The 13,156-nt window shown below is 38.9% G+C and overlaps 1 protein-coding gene across 3 annotated transcripts in view; it reads left to right on the top strand.

The window, feature by feature from the left end:
- asic1b (acid-sensing (proton-gated) ion channel 1b) overlaps positions 1–13,156 on the top strand; it is a 145,912-nt gene that overhangs the window by 129,652 nt on the left and 3,104 nt on the right. For all 3 annotated transcript variants that reach the window (XM_040115928.1, XM_040115925.1, XM_040115926.1), the window contains 4 exons: positions 2,638–2,765; positions 8,401–8,551; positions 9,503–9,559; positions 10,088–10,241. In XM_040115928.1, coding sequence (XP_039971862.1) covers positions 2,638–2,765; positions 8,401–8,551; positions 9,503–9,559; positions 10,088–10,241 — 490 coding nt within the window. The remainder of the gene's footprint in view (positions 1–2,637; positions 2,766–8,400; positions 8,552–9,502; positions 9,560–10,087; positions 10,242–13,156) is intronic.

The following is a 13,156-nucleotide window of genomic DNA, read 5'->3' as shown; positions in this document are numbered from 1 at the left end:
CAACCAAAGTCTACATACTACATACGTGCAGATGGCAAGTAGGGGTGGCTATTATTGTTAATGTGAAGTTACTTGTTGTGGACAAAAGTAGCACATGAGAAAGAGCCGCCCCCTGAAAAGGATTTATGGATATAAGTCTCGTTTTATGTGTGTTCCTGCGTTTTTTACTGGTGTTTTTGTTACATTGTGTTCCACAACATGCCCACTATTTCCACACTTCATTTGTTACCGTACAGTTAATTATTTTTGAGTGAATGCATTAAGACTGGTTATGATGTGGTGTGGACAATTGTTGCAAAATGCAAAATTTTGGACTTGAAAAAGCTTGCATGCTGTTGTTCCCCTATAGACTGTACAATGTCAAACTTTCTCTCCATTAAGGTCCCCAAAGTCGTAAATAAAAATTGTGCTAAATCAAACCATTTTATCTGACACTTCCACAAGTGGCTTGTCCAAAAATAAAAAATTAGGACAGATGATTTCCAGATGCAAATTTGCAAACTTTTTAATTGTTGCACTTTTTAACAGTATTAGCATAACAGAAAATATACAAGGCTTAGTTGAATCAATTCAAGTGGATACCAAAACAAAAATGCTAATTATGAATGCAGATTGATTAATACATTTTATCAACAGATCCTTTAGCTTCTCTTATATGACGCCACAGATGCTGAGTGATGCAGTACGAGAGCAACCAGACAAAACAGAGGCATTTATGGCAGAATTTTACGGTAGAGTTGAGGTTTGTGTGTAATTTAGGAATTGGTTTTCCCATGATTGTACCTGTGTACCACTGGGTGTTTGTTGGTACACCTGGTCAGGAGTAGTTCTAAATGTACACACATTTTTCAAGCACAAGCAGAAAATGATAAATGGGTTCTGTGCACAGAAATGATTGTATACATGGTTTAAGCACAAAACTCTGCATACACATGATTGATAAATGAGGACCCAGGTCTAAACTAGTAGATATCAGTGAAAAAAATCCTGGATATTCTATCCATCCACATTTTACACATACTTATCCTTCAGGGCTGCAGGAGTATATCCCAGCATCCATTAGATAAGAGGCAGGTTACGCTAGGGACAGGGCGCCAGTGTCAGTCTAACACATACAGACACTCACATTCACACCTACAGGCAATTTAGTTTCTTACTTCACCTGACATGCTTGTCTTTGGACTGCGGGAGGAAATATGAGCGACCAGAGGAAACCCAGGCAGACACGGGGAGAACGAACAAACTCCTCAGAGGAACAAATAATGCTGGACATGTCAGTTCAGAAACTAGTGGGGACCCTCCGGTCCTGCATCAGTGAGGATCAAATAATCACAAGAGAGCACAGCAGGATACAATTATTGAGAATCCAAGAAAATGTGTGTGTTGGTGGGTGTGGCAAGGTTATAATTTCCTTCTCAAAACCACTCCTGGTTATATCAACTACTCTGCGAAGAAATTTTCTAATTGTTGAGTACCTGGAAATATTTCACAACAAAGCAAAGACAGTGAAATAATTTTGAGGCAGTTGAACATGCTCATACAGTGTCAAGTATGATCAGGTTTCCATTTCATTCCAAGGTTCGGTCCAAATTTTGTTATACAGGTTGTGTAAGAATGACAGATGGCCATGACTTAAAAATGACATGTGCTTTTGCAAGCAGGAGCTTGGGCACTACTTATGTATATGTGCTGCTCCGAGCCTTAAGCATTTGTCTTGGCAGCAGCAGAGAACATCTTTCTATCCAGTCTCAGAAGAGCAGTGTGTTACAGTTGAAGTCTGGTGCTCTTTGTTGAATATCTCTTGCTGAATTCCAGCCGCATCCCTGAGCTCTTTAATTGAAAACAGTGAGAAAGCCTGGCACTTAAAAGAGGATACCGAGTGAAAACCGAGGAGGAAAGGCGACAGGAAACAGACATCCTACTTTATCCCCAAACCAGTGCACAGAGGAACTAAATCTTTTGAATCCAGCCTGCCATCACCACGATAGGCAGTGCCAGGTTTTCTGCAAATGTGATAGAAATATGTTTGCACAAGTATAGATTTGAGCCACCATGTCATTGCGATGGTTTCAGTATTAAAGAAGCCCATCTGCTTCTTTTAAAATCTATATGGCAGAGTGTCGTAGCAAAGGAAGCTGTCAGCTGTATCGATTGTCCTTTTATCCTCATCATCATTTATTTATTAATTTATCCATTTACTCTCATTTCCCCTTGAAGTAAATAAGACTCCTGTGGGGCGACACGTATTGTCATCAACTGCTCCGCGAAGGAAGTCCATCTCCTTTATCTTTCACTCCTCATTCCAGCCTCTGTCAACTCCCGAAACACCACAGTGTGTTTGTCGTCCACGCAAGTCCATAGGTATAACTAATGAATAAGCAATTAGTCCCTAGGAATGGTTCCTCCCAGCTCAAATAAGACTCCAAGTAAATGTTTTTTATATCTTCACGTGTAATTGTTATTTTAGGCTTTGTTTCCAGCTTGTCTTTCACTCTCTGGCTGAAACATATTCCACCCCTGCTAAGCTTCTTCTCCAATTGATTAGTAACAACTGCTGCTGGTTAAAACACGCAGGCCAGTGTGTGCATACCAATCACCAACCCTGTTGTAAGTGTCCTAACCTCTTCTTGCCAACAGACGAGACATCATTTGAAGCAGGGATCAAAGTGCAGATCCACACTCAGGATGAGCCGCCGTTCATAGACCAGCTGGGCTTTGGAGTGGCGCCCGGGTTTCAGACCTTTGTATCCTGTCAGGAACAACGGGTATGTCTTGGGAAAGATGACAGAAATGAAATAAAGAATATACAATAACATATATCAGCATATTTTGTCGGAGAGAATCCGTAAGTTAATATTAGCCTTTTAATCCAATGTTGAGGATTTCGAAGAGACATTATGTTTCTAAATCAAATAATATCTCATGATGTCAACATAAGCCATTCAAGCTTTAACAATGGTAATAATAACCTGCATTTCAAAAACTTTTTTCAAAACAATGTTACAAAGTGCTTCACAAGAACAAACAAAAGCACAAAAACAAAAAAGATACATTAATACAGCAAAAATGATTGGTGCAATATAATGTAAAAGTTAAAAGTGAGCTTCAGGCAGAGATTTAAAGAAAGTCACTGATGTAGCAAGGAGACTTTCAACAGGAAGGCTGCTTCAGAGTTTAAGGGGCAGCAAATGAGTCTAGATCGGCAGGGCTGCTAGCAGAGTTTGGTCGCATGTTTTTTAGCTTAACTGCAGGTACTTACAGGCACAAAAGCCCAGAAATGTGTACTAGTACATAGAGTGATTTCAATGTAATGAATAAAACTTCAGAGAATGGTGAAACGTAGTTGATAAAAAGAGGACACACTAACTGGCACCAGGCTTAACGGAGGGGACCAGGTTATCAAATTTATGATTAAATTTTGACGTGTTATGATATATTTTATATCTGGCAGTGTATGTTTATATGTCTGTAGTGTACGTATGTGGCGTTAAGTGAACAATTACCTCAACAGCATTGCTGCCAGTCTCTCTTTAAGCTCTGTTAGCATTTACAAAATCCCTAATTTTCTAGTCTTCACAGTTGAGGTAGTTTATATCAGCATGGCTGGTACTAATAATATTTATTTATTTTTTGTTTCATTGTCCTAGTTAAGCTGTTTCTTAATATAAGCTGCTTTAGAAAACTTTTCAATGGGAAAATATGCTTCAGTGTCAAGGTAAGTTTTTAAAGCTGCTTTTAATGTCCCAGATTTTGTCAAAATATGCTTACAGAGATACTTGCAAAACCTAAATTTGAATACGAAATTGTCTTGCAAACACCTCGTCTGGTGTGAACATACTGTGCAGAACCTGATACAATTGCCCACACAATCAGTGATGTATCCTGGGATTATTGGTGGTGTTTTGGATCTTTCAACATCCTTCATGGCTTCAGATAACCCCGCCGGGGTTGATCAAGCCCTGGCCTGTGTTCCAGTAGCACTCGCACTCTACTGCTACTGCTCAATCCCCTGATCTGGAGGATTCTGCTGCCTCTGAGGCACGCTCCTGATGGCTCTGCCCTCGTCTGCCCCCGTCGCTGCAGGCAGGCAGACCAAGAGCTTTGCCGAACTTTCCCGAGCCAGTCAGTATCTCAATCTTTTGAAATTTAAACATCGAGCACAAGCTGTTCAGTTTGCGAGCTTATCAGAGTCTCTCTCTTTCATTTTAACAAAGTCCAGGTAAATGTAAGACATTTTGAATGTATTTAAAGCTCCACTATGTGATATTTTATGTGAATATTGAATCTAATGACTCCCTGTAACGTGAAAAGGTGTCTAGTACTGAAATCACTGAAAACAAAATCACCCAGCGCTCTGGTGTACTTAGATTTTCACCTCTATTAGCTTACTCTTTTTAGTTTTTATGGTTCACACGTGGATAGTGGTGCTGACAACGTATTACAAGTTCATATAACAACTAGTCCACTGACTTTACACTGAGTGGTACTTAGATGGTTGTAAAAACTAATTAAAAACACAAATGGCAATTTTAATTTTATTTCTTTTCCTCTATTAAAAAAACTTTTCCAAACAGTCATCTGTTAAAACTGATCATGTAAAGGCAGGTTACTGAGGAAAATCACTAAGATCATTTACTCAATTACTGCACAATTTTCAGGTTCTTGTACTTTGAGTATTTCCATTTTATATCACTTTATATTTCTACTCCACCACATTTCAGAGGAAAATATTGTACATTTTACTCCACTAAATTTGTCAGATACCTGTAGTTACTAGTTACCTTCCAGACTAAGATTTTGAATGAAAGCATATTATAAGCCTATAAAATAACATTGCATGCATTGTGAAAGACTGTACGAGTTGCTTCCAACATTTTTGGCTTGTGACCCCTTACAGAAAAGCAGTGTCTGGTTGGGGCCCCTTCTCACAGTTCAGAAGTCTGTGAGACATTTCCCCTCTAAACTTTTCAGATGGTTTTCATCAAAATAACTTATTGAGTTCAGAAGTGTTAAAAGTATGTGAAATGTGAAGCAAAAAAAAGAAAAAAGCAAAGATTATTGGGGAAAAAAAAAAAAAAAGTCTACAAAAGCTCTGTGCGGTCAATCGGAAGAGACGCACAGATAGGTGTACCTGCAGAGGGAATGTCCCGCTGTCGCGGACCAGCCAAAAGTGAATACAGATTTCTTTATTGGAGCTGTGTTTTTTTCTTCTCTCCTACCCCATTAATCATCTCACAACCCCTCGGTTTTATCTTGTTACTGTTTGTTGGGGGACAGAACCCGGGGTTGGAAGCCACAGGACTAAACTTTGTGATCAGCTGCAACAGTAAAATGCTACTTTCACATTGTTGCATCTGAATTCATTTAATAAAGTCACATATAAGAATATATCATTCACCGGGATAATTTTTCTGCAGATCTAATACAACTACTTTTTATACTTTAAGTGAATTTTGATGATAATACTTGTGATGGAGAATTTTACCATTGTTGTAACAGTGTTTCCTGAACTTGGATATTCACAATCACAATTCACTGTACATGGGCCTCAGTGATTGAGCCACCCAGCAGAGAAACATATTGTCGGTGGCACTGTTCAAGGCTTTCGTTGGACTCTGATGCGTCCCACATGGAAAGTACTGCACTATCAGCACTATGCTGTGTTTTGAAGGACAAATGCTGCTACTCTTTCCCACAGAGGAAGTTGAAAACATAACTTTGGCTGAGAATAAATCCTGTGTTTCACACAGAAGGCAGAAAGTCTTCCACAGACTCTTCAAAAACCTGACAGTGGAAAGGAGAGCTACTTTTTATTCTTTTAATATGATGGAGGTTGAAAAGGCTGTTATGACAGCTGTAAATCGAACGCTGAGCCTCCGGTGTTATACTGTACCAATAAAACACCAGTCCCACAGTGCAATTGAAGGGACTGTTCCTGTTTGTGCTCCCCTTGGAGACCTTGGGCCCATGTGCAGTCTGCATAGTTACACACTTGGGGCCTCAACATTATTAAGAAACACAAACTTTCTCCTGTCAGCTTGTGGAAGTCTATCTTCCTCAGTGAAATGAAGTGTATTCAGCTTAATCCTCTGAACTGTGAATAATTCTGCGGGTGCGATGGCAAGCATGCAGCCAGCCAAATCATATAGTCTGGCCCCTAATATGCTACAGAACCATGCATAATGAATGGAGGAGAGAAAGGGGCGGATTTGGGAATGATCTCAGTCATTCCACGTCCGCACTACTAGTGAGTGTGTTCCAGTGTCGGCGGGCTGCAGCAGGATTTTGCATGCTGCCAATGTCGCGTCTGCAGGAGACTGTCCCTCTTTGTTTTTCTCTCTTTCTCACTAGCTCCTTTACTTTTTCTATCTCCGACAGTCATTACAATTCCTCTAATACAATTACTCTATCGTTAATATGATTCTCCAATCTCTCTTTCTCTCTTTTTCTTTTTCTTTCTCTATCTATTTATTTATTTCATTGGCTGGCAGGCTCACTTTTCATTAACCTAATGCAGTTTGCTCACATTTATTCAACTCCATGCTTCAGCAGTCCTGTAGTGTAAGACTGTTGCAGTGTTTTTTCAGCTGGCCAAACTGCCACTCACCATGATCCCACAAAAGAAAAATCTGCAATTTGCCCGTACTTAACATATAAAGCAAAAAACTTCTAAATGTTTCTTCTCTCGGCTTTTCTGCATCCTCCTCTTTTGCTGTCCACTGAGTCTTGCCTACTCTCTCTTTTCTACCTTTTACCCTTTCATTTGCGCTCTCTCGCTCAGTTAATGAAGGGGGAATTGAGGTCACAGCAGTAACACGATTTGTTTTCTTCTTCATGTTCGTTAAACAGCTAAGAGCATACTAAAATGTCCTTAAATTTCTAATGGCAGATTCACTTTTGTCCAGGCAGAATTAAGCTGTAGCAGACGTTTAACCAGGGGGAAGAAACGTTTTGAAAATGCGGAGAAATCAAAATAGCAGACCTCTGAGCATGAGAGAGCTATTATCAAGTCATATGGCTCCCCCAGTAAATCTAATCCACATGATGAGGTGAAATAATTTACAAGCACCTATTATTGATTATCACATTTTACTGAGCCTTAATTGCATTTATGTTCTATTTGACTTTGGGAAATGTCCTTGATGTGAAACTAGGCAGAGGATTCATTGAAGTCTCCTGATTAAATTTGAGTGGGAGTCATCTGGTTTTCTTGAGTGTGCTGCACTGTATATGTGCATGTGTATGAATACTGTATGTACATGTTGAACATTGCCTCGGGGTACTGGTAACCAAATCCAGTACGCGACACACGTGGCTGCCTCCTGAACTCCAGTACAAATTGTAAAATGCAGGTCCCTAAATCACAACAGTGGCCTTTAATTTATTGCTATGTGAGCACTCAGTGATGCACTGTTTGAACTGATGAGACAGAAACACAGTGGCCGTTTTATAGCTTCCTACTTCATTAAATACATCAGATTTCGACACTTTTTTTTCCCTTGAAGGCGGCAGAAATGTAAATGAATGGTGCCAATATTTTAATATAATATGCAAATTGCAGTCTGCTGGAGTGATTTCGGCTTACTTTTTCAACATGGACATTATAGTGCAACCTCAAGTTTACTGAGGATTCACGGAGGATTGGTTTGAAGTAGGAGGTATATATTTACAATGATCAGATTAAGAGGAAATATAAGAATTAGAAAAAGACATACATAAAAATGAAAGATTGTATATTTGCATGATGTGTGGGTAGGATTTACATTTTTTTATAGTATATGAAATATAAAATATACATTTGTCACAGTTGTAAAGCAAATTACACAATGCAGTTTTTTGACTTTTGAGTGCCAATATGCAAATGTGAAGGGCAGTGCAAAGGATTAACAGAGGACAAGATAAGATAAGGCCAAGGACAGACAGAGGTCAGAGTTGACCATCTGATGGCCTGAGGGAAGGTTGGACTGTGTGATAGAAAATGTATATCTGTGGATCAAAACACAAGGAACATGGCCCTGTTTAGAGTGACGCTCTTAAAAAATTACAACTCTACTACACGACTAATACTATTCAGTTCCTGCATGAAGAGTGGGAGGTACAATGAAAGCACAGAGGGAGACTATGAATAGGAGAAGCGTAGGAGAGAAGCTCCCACAATAAGCACCACTATAAACATTATTCACCATGGAGTAAGAACGAGATTTAGTTTCAAATACAGTTCAAACACCTTCAATGTGTAAGGGCTTCTCATATAGACAGAATGACGAGGTTATCATCATGTTGACAGAAAGTACAAGGCCAAATGGCTCCGTTAACAGGGCCCAGGACGGGATGCTCAACATACGGGATGCTCAACATACAGTATGCTTTATAACTAAAGTGATTCTGTCTCTGTCTTAGCTGACGTACCTGCCTCCGCCGTGGGGGGACTGCAAGGCCACGCCGATGGACTCAGACTTCTTCAGCACCTACAGCATCACCGCCTGTCGGATCGACTGTGAGACACGATACCTGGTGGAGAACTGCAACTGCAGGATGGTCCACATGCCTGGTAGGAACCAGAGGAAGCATCTCATTGCTGGATGTAGATATTTCTGTATTTGTTTATAAAGATTTACATTGTTATATTGTCTGTTATTATATATTGTGGTTCGAAGTCCTTTCATTTGAATTTGCGGTGACAAAAACAACTCAAAAGCTATTTGTCAGCAACTGCAGATAATCAAATACATTCACACTCCGATGAATCGGAAAACTCAACTATTTTCACTTTGTGTTTTTGCAGTGATTACAGCTGGCATTTGCTGTCTACTTCCTACATTTAATCAATGTGTGGCATCTGAGACGGCCAATTGAAAAGGAGTTTGGCACAGATGAAACATTTGGCCTCCGTTAACCCTCACTCTCCTGTCCATTAATTGTTAATGTCTCTCCCTTCAATCACAGTCACTTTCAGCGATGCGGTTGCATATAAAGAGCCAGACAATCTGTCTCTGGTATAATCAGGATTAGCAGCTATCTTATTATGATTGTGCAGTTGATTAATGTAAATCTACAGAGAACTCCCTAGTTAAAATCCTCTGCCCCATGGATTGTGCACCGCTCCTATTCATCTCTTCTATCTCCCTGTCACTAAAATGATTTTGAAAGAGTATTGGACCAAAATGCATTGAATAATTTCTGCTTGGATAGAAGGGAGCGGGATGGCGCATCTGCCAGCGAGAGAAACGTGGAAGAGGGTGACAGACACTGGAAGTAGCGATGAGAGGCAGCGAAAGCACAAAAAAGTTAATGAAATTACGAGATGCAGTTACGAGATGAGATCAAATGTGTAACAAATATCTATTCATGATAAGGACAGTAATGACAGTCCCAAACAAAATCAATTATAAGCCCAGATCTCATCATCCGTTGCGCATCTTTTACAGCTTCTTCTTCTTCTTCCCTTGCTCCATCTTTTTGTTCAGACTGTGATCATTGTGTTTCTTCTGCCTCCCCTTAGGAGATGCCCCATATTGCACCCCGGAGCAGTACAAAGAGTGTGCAGATCCTGCCTTGGGTAAGGAGATAACCCAGCATGCTCCTTACGTGTGTGTGTTTGTGTGTATACACTGTTCATTGTGTATGTCCCACTGTTCAGAGCCCCTGATCCAACCTGATAACAGATAATAATGTTCCTTCAGCCTGATTGTAACCATTCTCAAGTAGTAAACCTCAGGCCTGGCACCGAGGCTTTCCTTTTCAAACTCCCCTGTCTCTCGATCAACTTATACCTTTCAGGCTTTTTTTGTCTGTTGCTTGTTTTCTTATTGACTTGTTATCTCTTGGTCTTTCATGACACTGTCTCACGTGTTGGCCTTTGGCTGCTGCTGCTGCTGCTGTCTAATCTTTTGTAATTCTTATAAGGGTCTCTGGGGTCTCCTCGTGGGGTCTTTTCACTAGTTTTCTTTGATGCCTTTCACTCTGCTTGCATTTTGTTTGTCATCCTGGAGTGACGACAAGTCCTTCTGTCCCTGTGTCTCCTCTCTTTAAATCTCTCTGTTTTGGCCTTCTCTCTTTCTTTGTTTCTGTCTACTTAATTTTTCAGACTTTCTTGTTGAGAGGGATAATGACTACTGTGTGTGTGAGACACCGTGCAACTTGACACGCTACGGTAAAGAGATGTCCTTTGTCAAAATACCCAGCAAAGCATCAGCAAAGTATCTTGCCAAGAAATTCAACAAGACAGAGCAGTACATAGCGTAAGTCACGTTTTTTTATGTCTCATTTATCCAAGGATGAGCTTTGATTTTTCAGCACTGCTTCACTTTTTATTCAGTTTCACACATTACCACCTTGGTGCTGGTCAGTACAACCAGTGTTGTACAGCTGGCTGTTAAGCTTCTTCACATGGAGCAGTTTAAAATTAAATTTGTCTGTCAGTCATTCATCTGTCATTTAAGTGCATTTCAGAAGTTAAGTGTTGTTGGTGTTATGTTTTACTTTTTTGTTGGGCAAGGCAATAATTCAATATCATCATTTATCAAATTTCACTGCACTCATAATTTGATGTTGTGATCACATTGTGTTCTCGTTTAAAAAATGTGTCCAAATGAAAAACTGTAATTAGAAAATTGTAGAGAATAGTTTTGTCTGATGTAATAGAAACCAGTATAGATCATTGCATTTAACATCAATGTTATTATTTTTATCTGATTTTGCAGACATTTTCTATATTTAGCAGGTACTCCTAGCTAAAACTAAAGCAGAATAATACAACAGGCACCAAAAGCTGCACCATACTGTCGCAGCGGTCAACAAAATCTGCCACAAAAAAGGTTCCCTCCCTAAAACAGAGAACTCACCTGAAACTGATGACATTTTACCAAAAGTACAGCCTTTAAATCATCACACTGCCACAACATTAAAACCACCTGCTTAATATTGTGTAGGTCCTCCTGGTTTTGAGGTTGATTTCCCTTAAAGCACCTTGCTTGAGGGCTGCACAGTAAGTGCTGTAACCTTTTCACTTTCTCAAACCGAGATTTTCTCATTGAGATGAGGAAACAGAAAAAGCAGCTTCCAGTCAGAGCTTAACTTGATTAATCAGCCAAGTATTGAGTGTTTCTTTGCCGAATCTACTGAAAAGATCGAAAGTAGTTCAAGGAAATGAGGAGAGGGTACAGTAATAGTTGAATCTTTTATCTGTCATTCCCAGCAGAGCTGTTGAGGACAGGATAATTACACCATATGTAGTCAGAGCACTGCAAAAACCCTTTGGAAAGCTTTCTTCAATTTTGCGTGGATATATGTAAGTCCATCCAGTTCATTTTTGACTGGCAATATTTCCTACCAGTGACAGTCTGATAGACATTAGCTGGAAGTGTTCTAGTATCTGGGCTGCACAGTGTTTAGTGGTGTGAACCTGGAGCCTGAGACAGTGGACTGTCTTTCTGCTGGGAACCACAACTACACAGCATCGTGGGCTGTAGATAGTAGCTCTGATCAGATGTATTGCGGGTCACTTAATCATAATGAGAACACCTGAATGAGAAAACATCATTCAAACTGCAAGATCACACCTCACACAGATGGGCCTACAAATCAGGAAAAAAACACACAAGGAATGTCAGTAATAACAAGATACAAGCCACCTATTCAGTGATTCCCAACCAGGGCCACCTGTACCCCAGGGTACTCTTTGTTGCCAGGGGGTATTTGGAAAGATTGTAGAGAAGCTCAACTTATTAAAAAAAAAAAAAAAATTGAAAATGTAATTTCATTAAAAAATATATCCACATATTGAGTCAGCTGCAACCCCTGTGTTGGGATTTTGTATGTATGAAAACCAGCTAGCAAGCAAGCAGAGATATCTGAAAAGTTAGCTTAGAGTACTGCATAAATGGATGAAATAGTTAAATAGTTAAAATATTTTTGTTGAAAGATGTGGGTTAACAGCTGAGCTAGACAGCTAAAACTAATGGATTGAAAGGGCTAAAAATAATGGATAAACAGTTGAAATAGTTCAATAGTTTTAAGTAATGTTAATGTATAAACAGTTTAAACATCTAAAAATAAGAAAAGACTTATAATATTTTTACATTATAAATATTTTATAATACAATATTATAATATTTTATTATATTATAATATAATATACAGTTCTAATAGTTAGCTAAAAGTAATGAATAAACGGTTAAAGTACTCCATATTTGAAATATTTAAAGGTAAGGGATAAAGGAAATAGTTAGCAAAAATAAATTAATGAACAGCTGTAAGAGATAAATGTAATGGATAAAAATTTAAAAAAGCTAAAAGTAATACACTGTTTAAATAGTTAGCTGTAAGAGATAAAATATCTAAATGGTTAATGATGATAAATGGTTATAACATGTATTTTGAACATTATAATGATTAAAACATGTGTTAGCTAGTTAGTAATGAAAAGTTTAAATAGTTAACGCTAGCCAAAAGTGATGGAAAAATGGTTGAAATGTCCAACTACTGCCACTGGGAGTGGTAGTGTACGAATGAAAACTTGACCAACTGACCGAAACAGTTCCTAAACAGTTCAACTGCATGAAAAAAAAATATATCGTCACAATATATTTTTATATATTTAAAAGTGTAATAACATCCAGTTTCAAATCAGTTCAGACACATTTGTAACATCACAAGTGGTTTAGCTGGAGGCATACTTGAGCTCATCCGACAAAAAAAGGTTGGGAACCACTGACCTAGATTACCTTACCAGGCGAGGAATAAAGTGTTAATATGATGATTGTTTTTTTTGGTGTTTGCGAGGGATGATTATGTGCTTTTAAATAAGTTCATGCAGTCACACTGCAGGAGCTGGAGGTATATTTCCTAAACTTATTGTAAAACGAGTAGACATTGTGTGTTCATTTTGTATTAGTACATCTCCATCTCAGCATTATCAGCTTTAATTCGCATTTGGTCTTTTCAACTCAGCCCTCGACTTTTCCAGAGTTTCTGTAACGACTGACAGCTCATCGCTTGTCTTGACTTAAATTTTTGTAATAAAACAGTGCAAGAAAGCACAAAAAAAGAAACTACAAAGTACAAAGTGGATTGTGGTTTTGATCTCTCCAGTTGGGTTTGAAGTCTGACTTGGCCCGCAGAGAGGATATCCAGGAATCACAATAACAGTCTGCCG

Source organism: Xiphias gladius, chromosome 21 (genome assembly GCF_016859285.1).
Source record: "Xiphias gladius isolate SHS-SW01 ecotype Sanya breed wild chromosome 21, ASM1685928v1, whole genome shotgun sequence".
NCBI classification, from domain to species: Eukaryota; Metazoa; Chordata; class Actinopteri; order Istiophoriformes; family Xiphiidae; genus Xiphias; species Xiphias gladius.
This window is presented reverse-complemented; position numbering and strand designations above follow the sequence as displayed.